This window comes from Chaetodon auriga, chromosome 22, assembly GCF_051107435.1.
Source record: "Chaetodon auriga isolate fChaAug3 chromosome 22, fChaAug3.hap1, whole genome shotgun sequence".
Lineage (NCBI taxonomy): Eukaryota > Metazoa > Chordata > Actinopteri > Chaetodontiformes > Chaetodontidae > Chaetodon > Chaetodon auriga.
In genome coordinates this window covers 15991979-16011619 of record NC_135095.1, presented here as the reverse complement: position 1 = coordinate 16011619, position 19641 = coordinate 15991979, and the positions used below count along the sequence as shown (strand labels likewise).

General features: G+C 43.4%; 1 protein-coding gene across 6 annotated transcripts in view; it reads right to left on the bottom strand.

Annotated features, from left to right (window-relative positions):
• Nucleotides 1–19641, bottom strand: part of syt1a (synaptotagmin Ia) — a 146533-nt gene that overhangs the window by 29741 nt on the left and 97151 nt on the right. For all 6 annotated transcript variants that reach the window (XM_076722090.1, XM_076722093.1, XM_076722089.1 and 3 more), the window contains one exon: nt 10086–10283. In XM_076722090.1, the coding sequence (XP_076578205.1) occupies nt 10086–10254 (169 nt within the window). In that variant the 5' untranslated portion in view covers nt 10255–10283. The remainder of the gene's footprint in view (nt 1–10085; nt 10284–19641) is intronic.

The following is a 19641-nucleotide window of genomic DNA, read 5'->3' as shown; positions in this document are numbered from 1 at the left end:
CGCAAATGAATTCTACTTTTATGGACAGATGATATGTTTTAATGCTACTTTAAAACCACACCAGGCCAGACAGACAACAAAACGCTCCACGTGATGGATTTCCTACCTTAAACGAGCTTCGTGCAGCAAACTGAATAAAGCAGCAGCTGCCTTGAAATGAGGAAACTGATCTAAGAACAGTTTAAGGGCTGAGCGCCTGCAATGCAATTCACTTCCTGTTTCATAACAGATTCCACAGTAAGAGAATTATTCACCGAGTTCATGAACCCACTGACGTTAATATCACACTTGTGTCAGTACTTCCCAGCAGTATGCAACAACAATTCCTGATTGTGCCATCGATTAATCATTAAACGTGACATGGGCCTGATTAAGCAACACAAACTGAACGGATGGATGGATTCATTAAAAATAATTAATTTACAGTCATCATATGAATTTCACATGAGGTTCAAGGTCTGGAACAACAGTACTGGGGATTCTCCAGCTCGTTTTTGCTAAACTCATGTAGGAAAACATTAAATAATTGACATTACTGCCTATTATTTTATATTCTTCTAATTATTATTTATAACACCTTCATATTTTTGAAGATTTGTTTGTGAGGAAACTAAAATAAGTGCTTTTTAAGACCTGCAGAAACCCTGCTCAGTTCACTTTTTATGATTCAAACTGGTTTTAAGTTGCTAAATCAAAAAAAGGTGATTTGATGTGAGTGGCAGATGAGTCTCTGTTTCCTCCACCATATGTCGCTGCTCTGCTGCACTGACCTGCCTGGAGAAACCGGACAAGCAGCAGTCACCTACAGACTGCCTCAGCTCAGCAGCACAGTGACAGCCATCTGCAAACACACTGACACCTATCTCAAGTACCGTCAGCAGTCAGCTAGAGCTCCCTGGAGCACATACGGGTACTGCACAGGGGTACCACACACACGGGCACACACACACACACACACACACACAATGATGGAGGGAGAAGTGGGATGTTTTAAGTACCGGAGCGACAACATGACGTCCAGATGGGCGGAAAATAATGAGAGACCTTGCAACAGACTTCTCCCTTCAGCAGTCATAATCGTCGCTCCTTCATTCTCGGCAGACACCAAACACCTGGCAGCCCACCCCTCATTTTAATAGAGAGGAATAACAGACAAATGAGCCAATTTCAGGAGCATGCTTTTGGTTTTGGCAACGTTTAGTACTTTGAAAAGCAAAGGAATCCTTCTGACAGAGGCAATTTGGACCGACTTACCTGAAAAACATTAAATACTGAAAAACATATCAAATATGTCACGGTTCATTTTAGGAATTATCCCTAAAGTGGTCAGAAATCCGACAAACCAACAGATAACATAAACCAGGTCAAACTCCAGCCCTTTGAAGACTTTATCTGAAAAAGTCCAAAAAGACCCATCAAGACAGAAAAGTATATTACAGTCTATCACTTTGGGGTTTTGCTCACCAGCATTCAGCTGTGGTTTCTTCTTCGCCAAGGTCCGAGGGGAGAGGGAGAGGAGAAAAATCGATGCTCTGTTGACAAAATCAATAAGCACTCTCCTCCAGGGAAAAACAGTGAGTGATGCTCTGAAATAACTTTGGGATCTACAGCTTTGGCCTCGCCTCTGAGCGCTGTGGTAATGGAGGTGACACTGGATGAGACTTGTTTACAATGAGCCACCCAAAACCGGCAGCATTTCCTTTAAGAAGATGAAACTATACAGAGATTAAACAGAGTCAGAGCCTGTTTGTTGGGTTTATATATTACATATGTTGATTGAATTACTGTTGGGAATTTGTAAATCTTATACTCAAAAAGGGTTTACAAATAATCTGAACTGATAGCTCATTAATGGCATTATTAAACATCTAGAAATGTTTTCTAGGCTGGCTAAGAACTACAATAACGGCTAATTTTGGGTTGCCAGGTTCTGAGAAATCCACTAATACCTTGTTAATTTATGGTCCAGATGCTGTGCAGCTCTTCTGAATCAGTCACAACCTTCTCACCTTAACTGACTGTAACTGATCCATAAAGCTTAAGTTAATGATTTCTTAACCATTAATACGACTATTTATAAACCTAGAAAGGCTTCACGGGTGCCAGATGTGTTAATACTCAAAGCCTGAGTGACTGACTTGACAGACAACATCTCCACTTCTTTTCGAAAATCCTGCTGACACTTCAAAACTAAACGTGGGAGAACGCTAACCTTCGCATTCGTCAGCGGCTTAAACCTCCGAGGATACTGCGGCACATTCCAGCTACTTTCACCTCGCACATACGAATCCAGACCCGAGGTAAGACGAGAAGACAGTGTTTTAATGGAAGTGTCGGAGATGTGACAGGTTCGTATTTCAAGCTGGCAAAGCACAGGGATAAGCAATCACCTCTCTGAAGGAACCAAATGGAAGCTCTGATTAAAAGAAATCTAAATAAATATACTGTAAAACCTGTCCCTCATAACCCCGAATGCATTTGTCACCCTACAGTCGCTCCGGCATTTCATCAACGCCTGATGGAACGTCATTTAGCCAGTTACAGTGGAAGTCAATCCACGAACGCAGCTCTTATCGTATTCATCAAGCGTGCGTCTTCCAACGAAAGCCAATTCTGTGTTCCTTAATTAAAGGAACCTGAGTCCCAGAAAGCAATAAAAGCATCCCCTAATTAACTACATTGTGAGAGTGTCGTTTCTCGAGAGAGAAATAGAGCGAGAAAGTGAAAGAGCGAGTGAAAAGGAGTACTGCGCGCACACTACACTTCAACTCCCAGCACTTATCTCTCGTTCCGCCGAGCGACATGGCATGGAAAATGGAGTTTCTCTAATGGGTGGGTTGCCCATGATGAAATCCATGTTTGCTCAAATCTCTTTTCAGCACTGTCACTGAATGGTGTGGCAGGGTGGAAAAGCAGAGCACTCAACAATGAGAAACCTTCAAAGTAATTCAGACAGTGAGTGACGTCTCCTGCGCTGCATGGACTCCGTCTGCTGTCTTTAATTCTGGACTTTTTACGGCTGTATTTCTACAGCGGGTCTAAGGACGGAGAGCATTGTATTCTGTACAGACTGTCAAACCCTTTGAGGCACACGTGCAATTTGTGATTTCGGGCCATTTAAGAAAAAAACCAAACAGCACACAGCGTGTGGAATAAAGTGCAGAACATCTTGCAAAGTTGATGTTGTTTGTGGCTGAATTGCTGTCGTAATGAAACTCTACTTCCTGATTCTTATGGGGATCCGGATAAAAAATGTCAAGCGTGACAGAAAATATCAGAAAACTGCTTCGTAGGATTATATAAACAACGTGTGGAGGTTATTGTATTTGCAGACCAACTTAAATTTCCTTTGGCCACTGTGGCCAGCCTTGTTAAGCTCCAGATCAACAGCCATAGATGGCTTTCAGGTGATTTTCACCTGTTGGGGAACAATGGCTCAAGATGGCTGACTCCATTGTTTCTGTGCTCCTAAATATTTCAGCTTTATCTGATTCTGCCAGAATTGAGCAGCTGTAGCAAACAGTTAGACGGTTAGATTTGGCTTTAGGAAAGGCCAAGGACTCTGCTGGGAGGTCTAATCCCACCTTAACAAGCACACACACACACACACACACACACACACACACACACACACACACACACACACACACACACACACAGACATTAAATCTTAAAGTCAACAACACCAACAGCTTAGCACACAAGACGGAGGGTGAAGCCTTGGAGCACCAAATGGCTTGAAATGAGGGTATTAGCAGTGTGCTCAGTGAATAATGTCAGGTTATAAAGGCTGCTATGTACACACAGAGAGCATGAATATGACTGGATGATAACGTTCAGCTGATGACTGGTGAAGCCTGCACCATGTGCCGCTCAGTTACAGCCAATGCAAGCTCAGTGCTCTGCACCGAATCTGTCTTATTAGCACATCTACCTGCTTGATTACTAACAGATGATACACTGAAGATACACATGCAAATCTGGGCGCCATTTGGATTCCAGTTTGGGTTCTGAATTTCCCAACATCAGTGGAAGGAGACGTGGGGAATAAAACCATCTGTCCTTTCTTTCTGTGAGGTGACTGCGGTAACCACTGAACCATAACTCATCCCACCAACGTAACAACGAAGAGAAAAAACCTCCTTCCTTTTCATACTAAACTCATATTACTTCTGAGAACAGATTCTGTGTTTCGTGGTTCCAGGCATACCAGTGGAAATATTAATTCCAGTGAATAATACCATCACAGAGCTGAGAGTGACAGATCTATATTTATCCAGTAGAATAGGAAATGTAATTTGCCAAAACCTCAGCCCAGCTGATTCTGGCTCAGAGGCACCACCATGCTGCGTTCGGGTTCCCTGAGAAGCTTATCAGATGTAATTTCAGAGCTGTGAAAGGAGGTCAAAGAGCAGCGAACGTCAGCATGAAGCAAAAAGCCAAGTTTCGCTGGCTGACATTTTGTGTCCTTTACACACACCGTAGGCGCTCTAAAAGTCACACCGCAGATATACAGTAAGAGAGAAACTGTATGAAATACATGCAGACCTATGAGTCACTCCTACTGTATGTGGTACAGTGTCGCTGTGAGATCATTATGAACTCATATGCAAGTAAAGAGTACATCAACTTAATGTACTAAATGCCTTTAGTCCAAATACATGGAGTTTTGGCCATCGTGGCTATCAGTAATACAACCCTGATTTCTAAAGAATTGGGAGGCTGTGTAAAACAAATACAGTTTACATTTGAGAGAAAGGTTTCAAGAACCGGATCAGTTCGGTGGATGCGTTCAAACGTGGAGTGTGTGCATGTGTGTGTTTAATACTGCATCTGGGTTATATCCACTTCACGGCCCACACTAATCCAATGTGACAGGACCCTGTTGGTCAATTAACCTTGACATTATATCTTGTTATGCTTACGAGAGCAACACTCTGTCCGCGGCCTTTCCCTGCAGTGGGTTGTTTAAGCAAACAATATGAGTGCAGCACAGAGCGTCTTGACTATCTGTGTGTTATACAGCAGCGCAGAGACGATAATGAAGAGCCCACTCAGAGATCCTGTGTGCCAGTTTCTCCTTTTATACCCAACAAGATTTCATTTGCAATGGGCTGGTCTATTTCTTTGTGATTTGGTTAAATTAGGCATTTCGGTTTTGTCCATTATCCATCCATCCATTATTCTGATTATTATCAGAAAATGTGCACCCGTCAACACAAAGCATGTGCAGGAAATCCCATGAGTTGAAGTGATTACATTAACGGTGCATGAGGTGGATTTCCAACAATAGAAGCGATAATGACATGAGACAGAGGAGCGGTGATTGTCATTTGGAGGCACAAAGAGAGGCAGAGCAGTTAAATGTGGTGGACAGCCTCAGAGTACGGGCGTATTCAGCCTGAATGTACATGCGGTGACTCATTCAAACTGATGTGTTTGTGGCAGTCTGGGTTTCACTTTCGGTTCAGTTCATTTGGCCATTTAAACTTGGGCGACACCAAATATAAGCACCGACGTCTGAGAGTGCAGAGCTGGACCTCGGAGAAGCCCGGCGCATTTCATTAAGACTAAAAACGAGCACAAAAACTCCCAAATGCAAAGATTCCATGGAGACCCTGAATCCACCCCACAGTCTGCGGTTTTAGCCACACTAGACTGAAATATCTTAACAACGTCTGGATGGATTTCCATTACATTTTCTACAAATATTCATGAACCTCAGAGAATGAATCCCACTTACTTAGTGATCCCCTGAATTGTCCTCCAGTGCCAACATAAGATTGACATTTGGTGGTTTTGAGTAAAATTTCTCCTTCATGCCTCCCCAGCACAGCGCTGTGTTTGAGTACAGCCTCACAGAGCTTCAGCACAGCTGTACACTTGTTTTCATCTGTCTTTGTGAAAGCTGATCGTGTTCGTGGGGTGTTCTCAGCTCATTTGTTGATTTTGTTAGCATTTAACAAGCTCACATGAGTCTTAAAGAAACCCTACGGGGGGCTGCAGTCGAGCTGCTGACAAAATGATGCTTTTCATCAAGGTTAAAATGACAAGGTGCATTTGTGCCATCCAGCTCAATAACAAATGTCCATTTAACGTTCAGGTTTGAAGAAAGACCACTGAAAGGATCACTTTGGTGGAGAGGAACCGACGCTAGCCTGAAAAGGGGGCAGACTTCGGCCCTCTATAATAGATGTTGATCTAACAGCCAGGCATCGCTTAAGCCTTAAAAGCCTTATGTAACAAAATAAAAAGACTAACTATGTGGACTGCTGCTCATATTCAGCTATTTCTGAGTGTTCAGGTGGAACATTATGACAAAGAGCACATGTCAAGCTCCAGCACGTATATTTCACCCTCAGATGTCTGAAAAAATGTCTGATCTCGCAGACATTTTTTCAGACATCTGCAGAGGTGAGAGGACAGGAGATCTGACTCCCATCTGTTGACTGAAGACTCAGAGGGATGCTGGTGCTGCTCGAGTCTGATCCGGCTTTGCTTGGACCAGGCCCCGATGGTGTCGCGTGGCAGGCAAACTTTTGTAAAGCCAGGGCAGAGAGGAGACGGCAAGGCTCGTCGCCTGAGCAGCAGGCAGGCAGAGACGAACAGCTCTGCCGATTCGCCACCGTAATCCCCTCTAATAAACTCTGCTGTCTGTTGACTCTGAGCAGCCACAAAGTCAAACAAGTTGAGACGCATTAAAACTCCCATTTTTCTGTTTTCATTGAGCTTTGACTCGACCACTGAATCCTTTTGTCTCAATATCAGTTTATAACATTCTTCTTATGAGTCCAGAAAGTCCAACAGTGCACGAGGAAAACATCTCAAGTGTGTAAACAAAGCTAATAAAGATAACATGCATCACTTTGGGGTTAGCTCAGATGGGAGACGGAGTTCAATTCAGCGCTTTACGGAGCAATTTTCAAGTGTTCTCATTTTAAATATGGCAAAATATGACAAATTGCTGGCCCAGTGGAAAAAAAAGCACATATATTATTTTAATTTGAGGCAAAACTTGCACATAGTAATGGCAAATTATTAGAAGGACGAGGTTTAGGACTTAAAGAAAGATTTTTTTTTTTAAATATTTGAGGTTGCCTTCGAGTGCCTGAAAGCTAACAGCCCTGATATAAAAAGAAAAAAGAAAAGAACTAACATTATTTATTTCCTGAAATGTCAATCGTCTGTCTGCGTTATTTGGAGTAATGGCTGGTGGAGCCAGCAGTCATGGATCAAACAGCCTCCGCGTTCAGAGGTTAATTGTTATCGGGAAGTAAACCCTTGGGTGTTTAGAAAACTTACTGAGAAATTCAATACAGCAGGTTCCTCGGAGGCAACGTCGCTGCTCAGAGAGTCACAATATGGTTTAGTACGATTACACAGTCGAACCTGCGTGTGTGTGTGTGTGTGTGTGTGTGTGTGTGTGTGTGTGTGTGTGTGTGTGTGTGTGTGTGTGTGCTCATGTTTCTGTGGAAGTGGAAGGCTCAATCATTCACTAATTGATTAAAAGGGTTAATTTTTGCAGAAGGAATTGTGGCACACATGTTTTGTGCACACTAACACATTAATGTTGGTTTATTCTAATTTTCTCTGATTGCCTCTGATTTGCTGCAGAGCTTCAGGATTTTCTAGTTTTTCTGATGGGTTTTGTACTGTTTGTCAGACAAAACAAGCTCGAGGAACTCCTGATGGACATTTTTCACTGTTTTCTGCCATTTTATGGACCAACAATTCCCAGAACACCTTGGAAATACTCAGCAGAATAATTCATGATTGTTACCTGCAGCACTCCATCGCATCGAATTTGATCTGAAAACCACGACAAAACCACGTCTTTGTGAATAAACCTCACCGAACTAGAACCAACAGACGTCAGATTGGATAAAATATGCATGTAAACATATTTTTCAGACTATTTTTCCCCGCAACAAGTTCAGAATGGCTGCAACAAAAGAACAAGCACAGTATATTCAGAAAGATTAAAATAAAGTCTTCTACATTTTGCCATCAGCCAACCGAGGGAGCGTCTCGTGCTCCGAGATGTGTCCTGCAGATCCCGATGGACAGAAAAGCAGCAGCAAGTTAGGCCACTTTGACAGCTCCATGCCACCAGCCTCAAAGCCTGCAGGGCTTAAACTGGGTTATAAGCCCAGAAGAAAACCTTCTGCAGCAGCATTAGAGAGGCTGCACATTCAGCGGCTCCTCTCGCATATTCCTTGTTAAATCTGCGACCCGACGCTCTCCAGACAGTATCGATATTTCCACGGAGTAAACAAGTCTTGGGGCATTCATCATGAGCTTGGCAGCATCGGGCTGCAAACTCACCGCTTTTGATTGAGGTGATGGAGTGAGAAAACAGTAATTTAAAACTCTGTTTAACTGACAGGCTGTTTTTGGGAGGCTCTCAGGTAACTTTTTCTGCCTATGGTACACAACTCACACTTTATTTATCATTAACTAGCGGCTTATTAGCATGCTTTTTAGTAGAATACTGGCTCTTTATCAGTCATTATAAAGCTCTTATTAATGCCTTAATCCCAGGTTAGGGTTATTTAGGTTTAGGGTTAAGTTGTTACTTCCTTACTTTGTATCATTCAGCAGTAATTAGAGATTTCTAGAAATTTCTAGTTAATGCCTTCCCATTCACCCTCAATGAAAACGTCTTGTTCAAGGCCGCTCGTAGAAACCAGACTTATCTGAATATAAATGCGGTCTTTTATTTTGGTAAACATTCAACGTGGTACAAACAAACACTCCTCTGCAAAAGGAGGAATTTCTCAAACTGACTCCGTGCACCATTACATCTGTGGGAAGGAGAATGTGGTGGTGGTGTCATTTGTGCTTCTCTTCCACAGGAGCCATTTCCTGTTGCGAGAATTACTTCCACATGAGCCCGTGGATGTATCTGTATTTCGATTTCTGCTAAATGAAAAAGAACCCTTGGATCTCCAGGCGGCGCTCCCTCCTGGATGACGAGATGACGTCATGTACTTAATACTGCAAAACTCTCCAGGCGATAACGTGGACGTGCAGGAGGTGTTGTGTTGTGTGGAAATGAAGAGGTAGATTTGACTGGAAGCACAAGTCAGACAGAAACTGAAAACCTAACAGCAAATAATACAGCCTGTCACGCATAGTTTAACAATTTATCATGTCAAACACTTGAATTATTGTTGCCAGATGTTTATTCTCCACTTCAAATGTGGTTACTTCTGTCATAACATAATTTAGGAAGACAATTCCGTCTGAGCCGATCACTGCAGGAGAAGCTCGAATTTGTTTCTGCCTCAAGCAACAGGATGAAAGATGCAGTAAAAAATGTCTCAACCTGATTCACTAAAGTCTTTGTTGGAGGTCACGGGTAACTCTGATGTTTTCTCGTGCGTCAGCAACAAAAGTTCACTCACAACCTCTGCTGAATCACTTTTGAGTCAGAGTTACACTAGAGTCACGCAGCGCTGAATGGTTCATCCGGGATGGACTCGCTCTGAATCAGAGGGAGTGTAATTATAAACACGTCACATGGAGCTGCAACGCTGCTGAATGACAGCATCGACGGAAGGCGTGACACCTGCACACGAGTATTTTTGATATGTTTCAGATACTTTTGAGGTATGCAATGTGTACTTATGTTTTTTTACTCCTACTGTTTGAGATGATTGAACTTGTGCTTGAATTTTCCTTGCATGCTGCTTGAATTGCTAGACGTTTATCTCCCTGGGCTTGTTGGATAACCAGACCTGTAATCATGGAGCACCAATCATCGGCTTACTGGTTTGTACACAAGCCTGCAAAAGTTTGGATAGAGAGAGGACCTCTCTAAAGTTTTGAATGGTTTTTCATGCTTTTATATTGTAGAAAGTCCTCAAAATAGATGTTATGCTGTGTGACGGGTTCACAAAAAGGTATTTTTTTTATTAATTGAGAACAAACAGTGAACATTGTAAGGACAGAAAGAGACAAAGACACCTATGAGTTAAAGAAGTCGTCACCGCTCAGTGGTAAAAGACTTTCTTTCTTTTAAGGTACACATTTTCGCCATTAACTAGTTAGCGTGCACACGACTCGGCGGAGAAAGTACTCACATGGGATTTTGTTCAGCTCGTTCATGAACTTGTCCTTCAGCTTGGAAAAGGCCTCGTCCTTCTCGCCGGTGCCGGGGCCGGCCATGTTGGTGGTGTTGGAGCCAGCCGGGGCGGAGGAGGTGGTGGTGGGCTCGGGCGCCGCCAGCGCTTCCCTCCGACTCTCGTTCATGGTGGCGATGCTGGGAAGCCAGGCAGATGCTGAAGGAGTGGAGGAGGAGAAAGACAAAACAGAGGGGGTTAGATGTTTTTTTCGCCGCTGTGACAGATGCATGTCAGAGGCAGCGCGCTCGCCTTGTCAGATGACTGAGCTGACGCAGACCGTGTGAGCAGCTGCTGGCTCAGCCTGGGTAAACATCAGCTGGGGTCCAGAATGAATTGGCCAGCTCGCTGAATTCAGAACAAAGCTACTCGCTCATTGCTTAAACTCCAGATTAGCATCACAGAGCAGAGATAAAACGGTTATTTATTACTCTCACACAGCACTGGCCGTAAATCTCAGCACTGCTACTGGCTTAATTGAAATGATGTGCTTTTACAAGACGACCCAAAAGTACAGTAAATAATGCTGCAGAGCAGAGAAGATAACTCATCCGCTATCTTAACACGCTGTGTTCTTTGTACACAACAGGTGTATTTACTTTACATTCAGGTCTTTTGTGAGATGCAAGACGGAAACAATGTATTGCTTATATTAACTGGTGCTCTGTGTGTGTGTGTGTGTGTGTGTGTGTGTGTGTGTGTGTGTGCATACTGTATGTGTGGATCCACTCATGTGGCCCTGCATGTGCAGTGCTGTGTAATGTACTGTATACGGCCTCAGCCTCATCCCTGAGCATGCTATCGTGCTATCACCTCACTCTCACTGTGGGAGGTTGGTTCCACATGAAGTTCACACGATTTCAATTCTGCCTCAGGACAACAGAAGGAGACGCTTAACATATACCACCATGACAATGAAGAATCTGTGGCTTCATGGTGTTAGAAGTACCAAAATATCACACATTGAGCTGGATCGTGTGTTGTAATTAGGGTTTGAGCTAAGGATTAATATACTGTCATATATATGCAAATTTTCTCATTTGAGAAGGTGGGACGAGTTCATGTTTGACATTTTTGCTTGAAAACTGACTAAATCACTTAACTGATTATCAAAAGTGTTGCCGGTTCATTTTCTTTCAGACTACATAAATTAGTTTTAGTTGATTTTTCATGAATAAAACGACGTGTGTGAAACTGGGAGGCTGAAAACATTTCAAATACATGTTAAAACAGACATAATTTCTATTAAAACTAAGTGTTTCGGTCAGAAAAAGTACCAACAATGATGCCAATTACCACTACATCACGGACTGTTAGTCAACACAGGCATCTCCCTTGGTTTTCCAGTGATTGTGTACTTCTTGGTATCATGACACACGACTGTCGGGCTGCAGCGCCGTGACACGTCTACTGCAGACAGGAACTATTTATTGTCCTCTCTTTCTGTGCAGGTTGTAATTTGCCTCCGTCACCATAGCAATCCAAGAGGATAATGGCACACTAAAGTTGTAGAGTTTTTCCACCAGTACACAGTGATGGTTAATGGCAGAACTCTGCTCCTTTGCCACAGTGCAGCGCTCATTAAAGTCATATTTTCCCCATTTCTAGTTGTGTTTCATAAAGGGCACTGCACTGGTGTCGACAGAAAGACTTTAAAGGTGTCTGTGTAATTGAAAAATCTAAACGTAACCCTTGGATTGGCTTCTAACGATATCCGTTTGTAAACCTCAAAGAGCTGAGGACAAACTGCGACGGCAATTCATCCGAATATAATCTTTAAGAACATGAAGGAGAAGGGAGCTTCAGAAAGTCCAATTCATGCTTCTTTGAATATACAAAATTAGGTTTGCAAAGGCAGCGAGGCAATTTAGAGTGAATAACAGCAGAGATACAAATTGTCTTTTCAATATTTGTGCTTCTCAGATACAGTCTGACTATCCGGACACTCCGGTGTTTCATTCTCCTGAATATATCTGGACAAATCTGATTATTAGCTTCACAATAATCTCCACGGGGAAAAAACTACTACGATTTACTACCAGCCACTGCACAGCTCCACTGGAGTAGCTGTGTAGTAGCGTATTCCCTTGTTTACTCGGCTCTGACTGAAGTTTGTGGGGGAGGGAAGATCATTTCTCGTTCTCTGTACTCTTCGAGCTCAAGATTTTCGAGACGATCTGGGAATTCAGTCTGGCAACTTTCCAGCCTCGACCCCGTATCTCTAAAATCTAGGCTATCACGGCTACTGCTGAGACTGGTTCCAGCATCACCTGCCTGGTACTCGCATCCTAGAGTAAATGAAGGGGCCGACTACAAAGGACACATTCCCAGTTATTGATACAAATGTGGGTAAATATTTTACTTCATAGTTTAGTCTTAGCCTTGCTTACCACAGCTTGAGTTCGTAGAGGACGCAACTATGTTTAAGCACTTTGATGCTACATTGACATTATCGTGAATATACGGTGAATATGTTTCTTTTTAGGATGTGCATCAGCAAGTGAAGCAACAGGGCATTAATGGACCCTAATTGTTTTGTTTGGCCCCAAACACGCTGTCATTTTCTCTCTCAATAGGCCCTGTAGATCTATCAAAGAGCAGGAAGAGCGCAGCAAATATCCTCACTTTGTCTCATATCACACAACAACCGCCGCATGTTTGATCTGTACATCAAACAAAGACACTTGATTTGAAAGTGAATAACCAACAAAACTAATACTAGTTATCAAGGACTTCAAAAACATGCAGTGATAATGTTCCACCGCTGCTTTATACACAATAAGATACTGTATGTGTATACCTGCGTGCTGTCCGAGGTAAAATAAATCCAACAGACGCCCATGTTTCCACACCTACATCGATACTTATGTCCTTTTGTGCACAGATCTGAATACCAACAGTGACATTACATTAAATGTCAGGACATTACATGATGTACAACAGCAATCGCTCAGGCAGACACATTTGGAGAATACAGAACATCAAAGAACCAGAGGCAATACGATTATTCAAATTCAAATAGAAACAGCAGCTGGAGAGGAAGCGGGAGGAGACTAATAGTGGCGTAATCCCCAAACACATTTAGTGAAGCCTCAGTCCCGACCAGCCTCTCCAGACGATGAGGCAAACTGATTCTGCTGTTGACTTCGACATCAAGAGCCTTTCACGACTTTGAAGTACATAATCCATACTCTAAGATAAACGTGGGAGTGCAACGGCACTGCGCTGTGCATCGCATACACTTGTCTTTCTTGTTTCCTTAGTGGGAATGTTCATATAATTACACGATTTGGTTAATTTACTGTGAGTTCATGTGTCTCATTTTGAAGAAAACCGGGGTTTGTAAACAGGAGTCACGCAGACTGACAGGTAGCACTTTAATTAAACAGACTTTGATAAGCTGTCATTTGCAGCAGGGCAAACAAAACAAATCTGATTATCTGCACATGAACTTAAAAGAACACTGTGTTGACTTTCTTGATAACGCTGAATTCACCTGTAGCAGCCTATTCACAGACCAGTTCTGACGTTAAAAGAGTCATTGTGATTTGATTGATATCCCCATTTTAGGCAGCTAAACACGCTGTTATACCGAAGCCCGTTGTTAAAGTCGACCCCTGAGGAAATAAAACAAAGAGCGGCAGAAGCTCAGGCTGATGGTGACGGTTCGCCACCAGCGAGCACGGCTCAGTAGTGGCCAATTAAGCTAGCCGGCAGCGGCCAAGCCACAAGCTGAGACAATTAACTTCAGAGGCACCAGAAACCAGCAGGCTGAGCTGACCGGTAGCAAGAAGCCACCTGTGGTCGAGCGCAGAGGTGGTGCCAGAGTGGGAGTGGCAACAGGGTACTGGAAACGCTCCAGAGAGATAAACTGGAGGGAAAGCACCTGCCGACAGCTGGAGCACATGTGGCTTAGCCAGGAACTCTGGTTACCACAACTGGCGGCGTTTGCCAAGGACGCCAATGAAGGGTCATCTCCCGGTGCCATCCTCTCCACTCCAACTGGTTGGACAGGCTGTGTGTCCAGTTCAGAGCAGGGGCTAAAACAACATCATGATGTTTCAGTGGGCAGGGGCAAATCAGGTAGATTTAGAAATAATTCTTATGTTTGCACCAAAATTAAAATGTGCTTTCACTGGGCAGGAACTAGTGTCATTAAACACAACACTATTTATTGTTTTCCTTTGGTAAATCAGGTGCAAGGGGCTATTATAATAATTAGAATAAACCTGTCCTTCATTTTGTGCTTTCTGCCTGAGAAAAATTCATACATGCTATAAACACACTCACCAGTTAAACGGCACAAAATGCTTTGACAAATTACTCTCACTGGTTTTACTAGTGAAACTTTCGTTGGGGGGACTGGAGGCGTTTAAATCATGATAATTACGATGTTATGATGGTAGCCAAACCAAACCCCTACTAACCATTACATCATTACCTCGCTGACCATAACCTTACTGGACATTCAGGGTTCCATCCATCCAGAACAAAAACTCCACTAAACTGAAATAATGAACCCTTAACCAAGGTTCAATCCCTTGTACCGCCTGTGAATTCGCCAAGTAAAAGCAATTGCGAGTGACTTGCTAGCATGAGGTGGTATTCACAATCACTTCATGTGTGCCAGCTGCTGCTTCACAACATACTGTGAAAGCATGATATCACTGCACTCTCCAGTTGTGATTTTAACACTTAGCTAACACTTGTTTAACAACATCTTTGTCTGCCACCAACAGATATTTTCAAGACACGTCAAGTCACGAACTGCTGCAGAGAATACTTCCAAAAAGAGAAAAAAAATACCTAGAATCCAAAAACTAAACCTGTAATCAAACAGGATTCATTCAAGATGATTCAACTCCAGGTAGAAACTGGCAATGAACCTTCTCTTGCTATCAGCCATTGGTTACCTCGGCCCTCTTTAACTCCCCCTTTGTTGGACGGACGCCTACGCATGTCCGTGTTCGCTCAGCGTCCCTTTGGTCTCCCTTTGAAATGCTGCGAGGTTAGTGTGGGGGCTGAGCCATTGAGAGGCACGCTTGGCAATGACAGAGATACTTCAGCACAGGCGAGGACTTTTAGGGAGCACAATGATGCTCTGCAGAGTGCCTGTGGGAGGCTTCTTCTATAGAAAAAGAATTGATTATGCCCTGGGGGCGGGGGGGCACATAGGCTTGCACTCAATATTTCAAAGTGAGCTAATATCTGATGTGAGGGACAGAAATGCAGACACCATGTTTTAAGATTCTCGTGCAAGGATGTGTAATATGCAGGGAGCTGCTTTCTGAAAAGGCAATAATTACTGAAGAACTCGGCAGACAGTGGGCGCAAAATGTTTATGTAAATGACACCATTCCAGTGAATTAGAGGCCTTTCAAATATGCAGAATGAGACATGCATCTGAATGAAAAAATGCTGGATTGCCTACATTTTCCTCAGGACTGTGTAAGGCGTCTCTATCTGTGAAGCAAAATGTCAAATGGAAGGCAACCAAATGTGAGCAGTGTGCACGGAGGACCACCCGCGGAGTCCGTCATTCCTCTCACATCAGGCCTCACGTCGCTGGCAAAGAGGAAACATTAATTCAGCTCATATTTGCACCTTAACGACCACTTGCCCACTCAAGCGTGAGATGACAACTTCCGTATTATCTCCACCGTCTGCAGCAGCTCACAGCAGGCGGTCCACTTGAAGAGCCTGGGTCATTTAGAGTGGATCAGGCCTGGAAACCTGAGAGCTGTGTTGACCTTTTTCCCTTCGCCAGGGCCATCATCGCTGTGTAATCACACTGTACATCCACTGCGACACAAAGCTTATATCTGCCGTGTCACTACTGGAAGACAGCTTTGAATAATGATGTTGTTGTTGCACAAAATGGCTGCGCTTTCCTGTTACAGTCAGCACATCCTGCAGCCCTCAAATGATGAAGTGTCACATTAAATCTTCCCGTCCTGTAACCTGTGGCCGATACGAGCTAAAAGAGCTGAATGGAAATATAAATTTAGGCAACGCCGAGGTATCAATTGATCTAACTTACTCTCAACTTTCCCTCCGCCGCTGCTCGTTTTCCTCTTTCTTTTTTGTTCCAACCGTCTCTTCGGAGGTGTGTCGCTTAGGTGTAAAACCCCAACCCAATTATAGCGCCGCCAGATGGCCCAGCAGGTCCCCAACCACAGTGGAGACGCTGGCACACAGCTCCCTTCTATCACCTCACTCTCTCTCCATCTTTCTCTTGTGCTCTCCCTCTCTAACTGGGTCAGCTCCCTCGCTCTCTACCCCCCTCTGTCCTTCCTGCTATCTCCTCCATCATCCTTTCATGTTTTTTTCCTCCTCCCTGGTTTCCTCCACCAGTGGATTCTTCTGGACAGTCACAATACGGTTAACGACCTTTTCTATAGGGTAGAAAAGATGACGGCTGACACGGAGACAAAAAGGACGTTTGTTCAGATTTGAACAGCATGGTGGTATCTTGTGGATTGCTCTGCTCCACACTGGTTCCAGCTTTGGCCAGCTTCCTCAGAGAGCCGGGTGTGACATCTCCTGCTGTTTGAGGAAGTGATAAAGCTGCCAAACTCAGTCCAACCCAGGACTAATGTGGTCCATTTTGTTGTCAAATTCGATATAATCGACAGATCACAGCCGACTATACGTTACAGTAAGGAGAGCTCACGTAGCCTTTAGCCGATATCACTTCCCTCTTGTCATTTTATTGGGTTTCATGAGTTAATCACCCAGTAAATCACCAATTAAACCCATTTTATCAAGAATTATCTGCTAATTATCACAAAATGATTTGGCAGTTGTTATATGTCAGCCTGATTTAAACCAACTGGCTACATGTATCCCACAGAATGAAGGGACAGGCTTCAACATGAGAGAGCTCATCCTCTGCATGTACAGGATGCTTATCTTGGTACATGTGCAACATGCATAAGTGGGATTGGTAAGTGATCATTTCCCAGCCTGATGGTTGTACTGTACATTCAAATAGGTGATGAACTGCGGGATTATGCGATTCTTTACCAGTAAATATGTTCAGTATTTCTGATATCAAATCAGTGAATTATAGTCCAAGAAAAGTGATGTGGGTTAACTGTCAACAGACAAAAGAATTCTACTTCCCCCAAAGTGATGTCAAAGTTAATCATCTAAAATTGCAAAGGCTGAACCTCAAATCTCTGTCATTTCGAGATGGTGAGTAATTCAAAGGGACCGTTGTGCTTGTGACTTTTAAACAGGAAGAGACTAATAGTGGCGTAAGTGTTTCGTCAAAGACAAATTAAAAAGCAGCGAGAGACACACAAATGCTGCCGTAGTGCAGGGATCAATAGTCCGGATCGATGGGAAGTGCTTTGACTAAACAAGCAAACCAAGACTCTGCTCTTGAGTCTTACGCAAATACAAGAGTCAGAATCAGAGGCTCATGTTCCCGTTATGAAAATAAAATGCTAGTGAAGTCGTATCGCGTGCTTTCCGAATAGACAGTTGATCATTTACGGTTGACAGTCGCTCAGAGGTTTTAAACCATTAGCAGGTTTGATCACAGTTCAAAGCTTAGAAATCCTGCTGTTTCAGGGAATCATCAGGAAAGCTCATTCCCACATCTCGGTAAACTAACAATAATACTAAGGACACTTTCTGATCCAAAGGCAGCAAAAATAGCGTAATTGCAAGCAAATTAAAGCTTGTGTTTGCATGCATAATAGAGTGCTGCATCGAATAATTAACACGGAGCTGGGGAGACATTCAGCTAATAAATTTGACATTTTAAAGTAATTCAGTGCTTTATAGACAGTTTTATTATCCAAACTTGCTGAATGAATTTGTTCTTTCTTACAGCATCAATATTATACGCAGAGGAACAAGAGCCATTCAGGTCTGGCCTTAGCCATCAATGGCATATAGCTGATGGCAGTAATATTTAACAGTATCTCATTTTCTCCAGAGTTTAGATTCAGTGACCTTGTTCTGGTACAAAGAACTACATCTCATTAAAACGTCTCATTTTTTTTACTGCCGAATTTCACAATCTGCACAGATTCATGCTTCTGTAGGACAACTGGCACATTTTTATAAAGGAACAACAACAAAAAAAAACACTTTTACTTCTGTCTGCCAAAGCTTCCCATCTGGCCTGCAGAGTATTAATAAATTCAGAAAATGCTCGCGGCTAATATTACTCACTAGTGGAGGAGGTGCAGTCCATCCTGAGAGGGAGTTCATGGTCATTCCCTGGAGCTGGCAGCAGCACACTGGCCAGACCACGGGAGGTAACTCCCGGTGGTCGGAGATAGGTTGTTTTTCATTGGCCGGCTGTTGCATTGAGTCTCAAACTGAGCATTTCGTTTGCTTCCTGGAACTTTTTTGTCGAGATAAGGACTCATTTATTTGCTGTTGAACTGTGGGTTTTGTATTGATCACTGACTTCCTCCTTGGTTGAAATCTGAGAGCATTTTCCGGTTTAAGATCAAACTTTTGTCCTGGGTTTTCAATGTTCTGTACGAGGCTGATATGAGGCTAAATATATTTATTTTTTATCTGAATATCTGGCTTCCACAGCGTCTGCTTGGAAAATTCCTGCCCTTGGACAAATGTAGTTGAGGACCCCTGTAATAGAGGACCGAGTCTGTTCACATGTACTAGCTGATGGATTGGTCAGTATTTGTTAAGTGGTTTGTTAATGGAAATCAGGCAAATAATGAAACAGACCTTCTCCAAAGCATGAGCCAAGAGCCGGCTTATGCTGTGCATACAAACGTAACTAATGAGTCTGTTGGGTCATTCTAGTAGAAACAGCAATTCATGCGGAAACTCTCAACCTGTACCTCGGATGAACTCCAGATCCGACTGTGCTCCCTCTTCCTCTCGCTCTCTCCTGCCTTTGTTTCCTCTCCATCAAAGAAAATCACAAAAAATCACCAGCAGTCAACCACCATCAAACGAACTGCGGTGTCATTGCTGCTCCGCAACAAGACAAAACTCAATTTTATGAAATCAACTGGCAGCAACATACGTCAAATATCAATCCAGCTCAGCCCAACAGACTCACATGAAGCTCAAAGGAAAAACTAGTCGCAGGTAGAAAGCCGAACAGCGCACCTGAACTTTGTTAAGGTGGATGAGGAGGACATGAGTTAGTGAACTGACACGTTAATTACTGGCTGTCAGTCAAGTGTCCACCACCATCTGACAGGAACTCATTTGCTAGGGGACAGTATTTCCAGACATTGTGGTCAGACACACACACACAGCGGGGAGTCTTTTATGAATATAAGTCACGTAAATGATTGTCAGGTGAGCTGCCTGCAGTGAGCGGGGATAAGAGGAGGCTGAGGAGGCCCCGTGGCCACTTCTCCTCGTCCGGTGCACCCTCTTTACTCACCTGAAGCCAATCTCAAGGGGTAATGGAACTGGAAAAAGTTATTAACCCCGCTTTGCAGCAGGGGCAGGACAGCTCCATTAAGCCAGTGCACAAAGATTCCCCCATTTTCAATTACTGCTTCTAAAGCGCTGA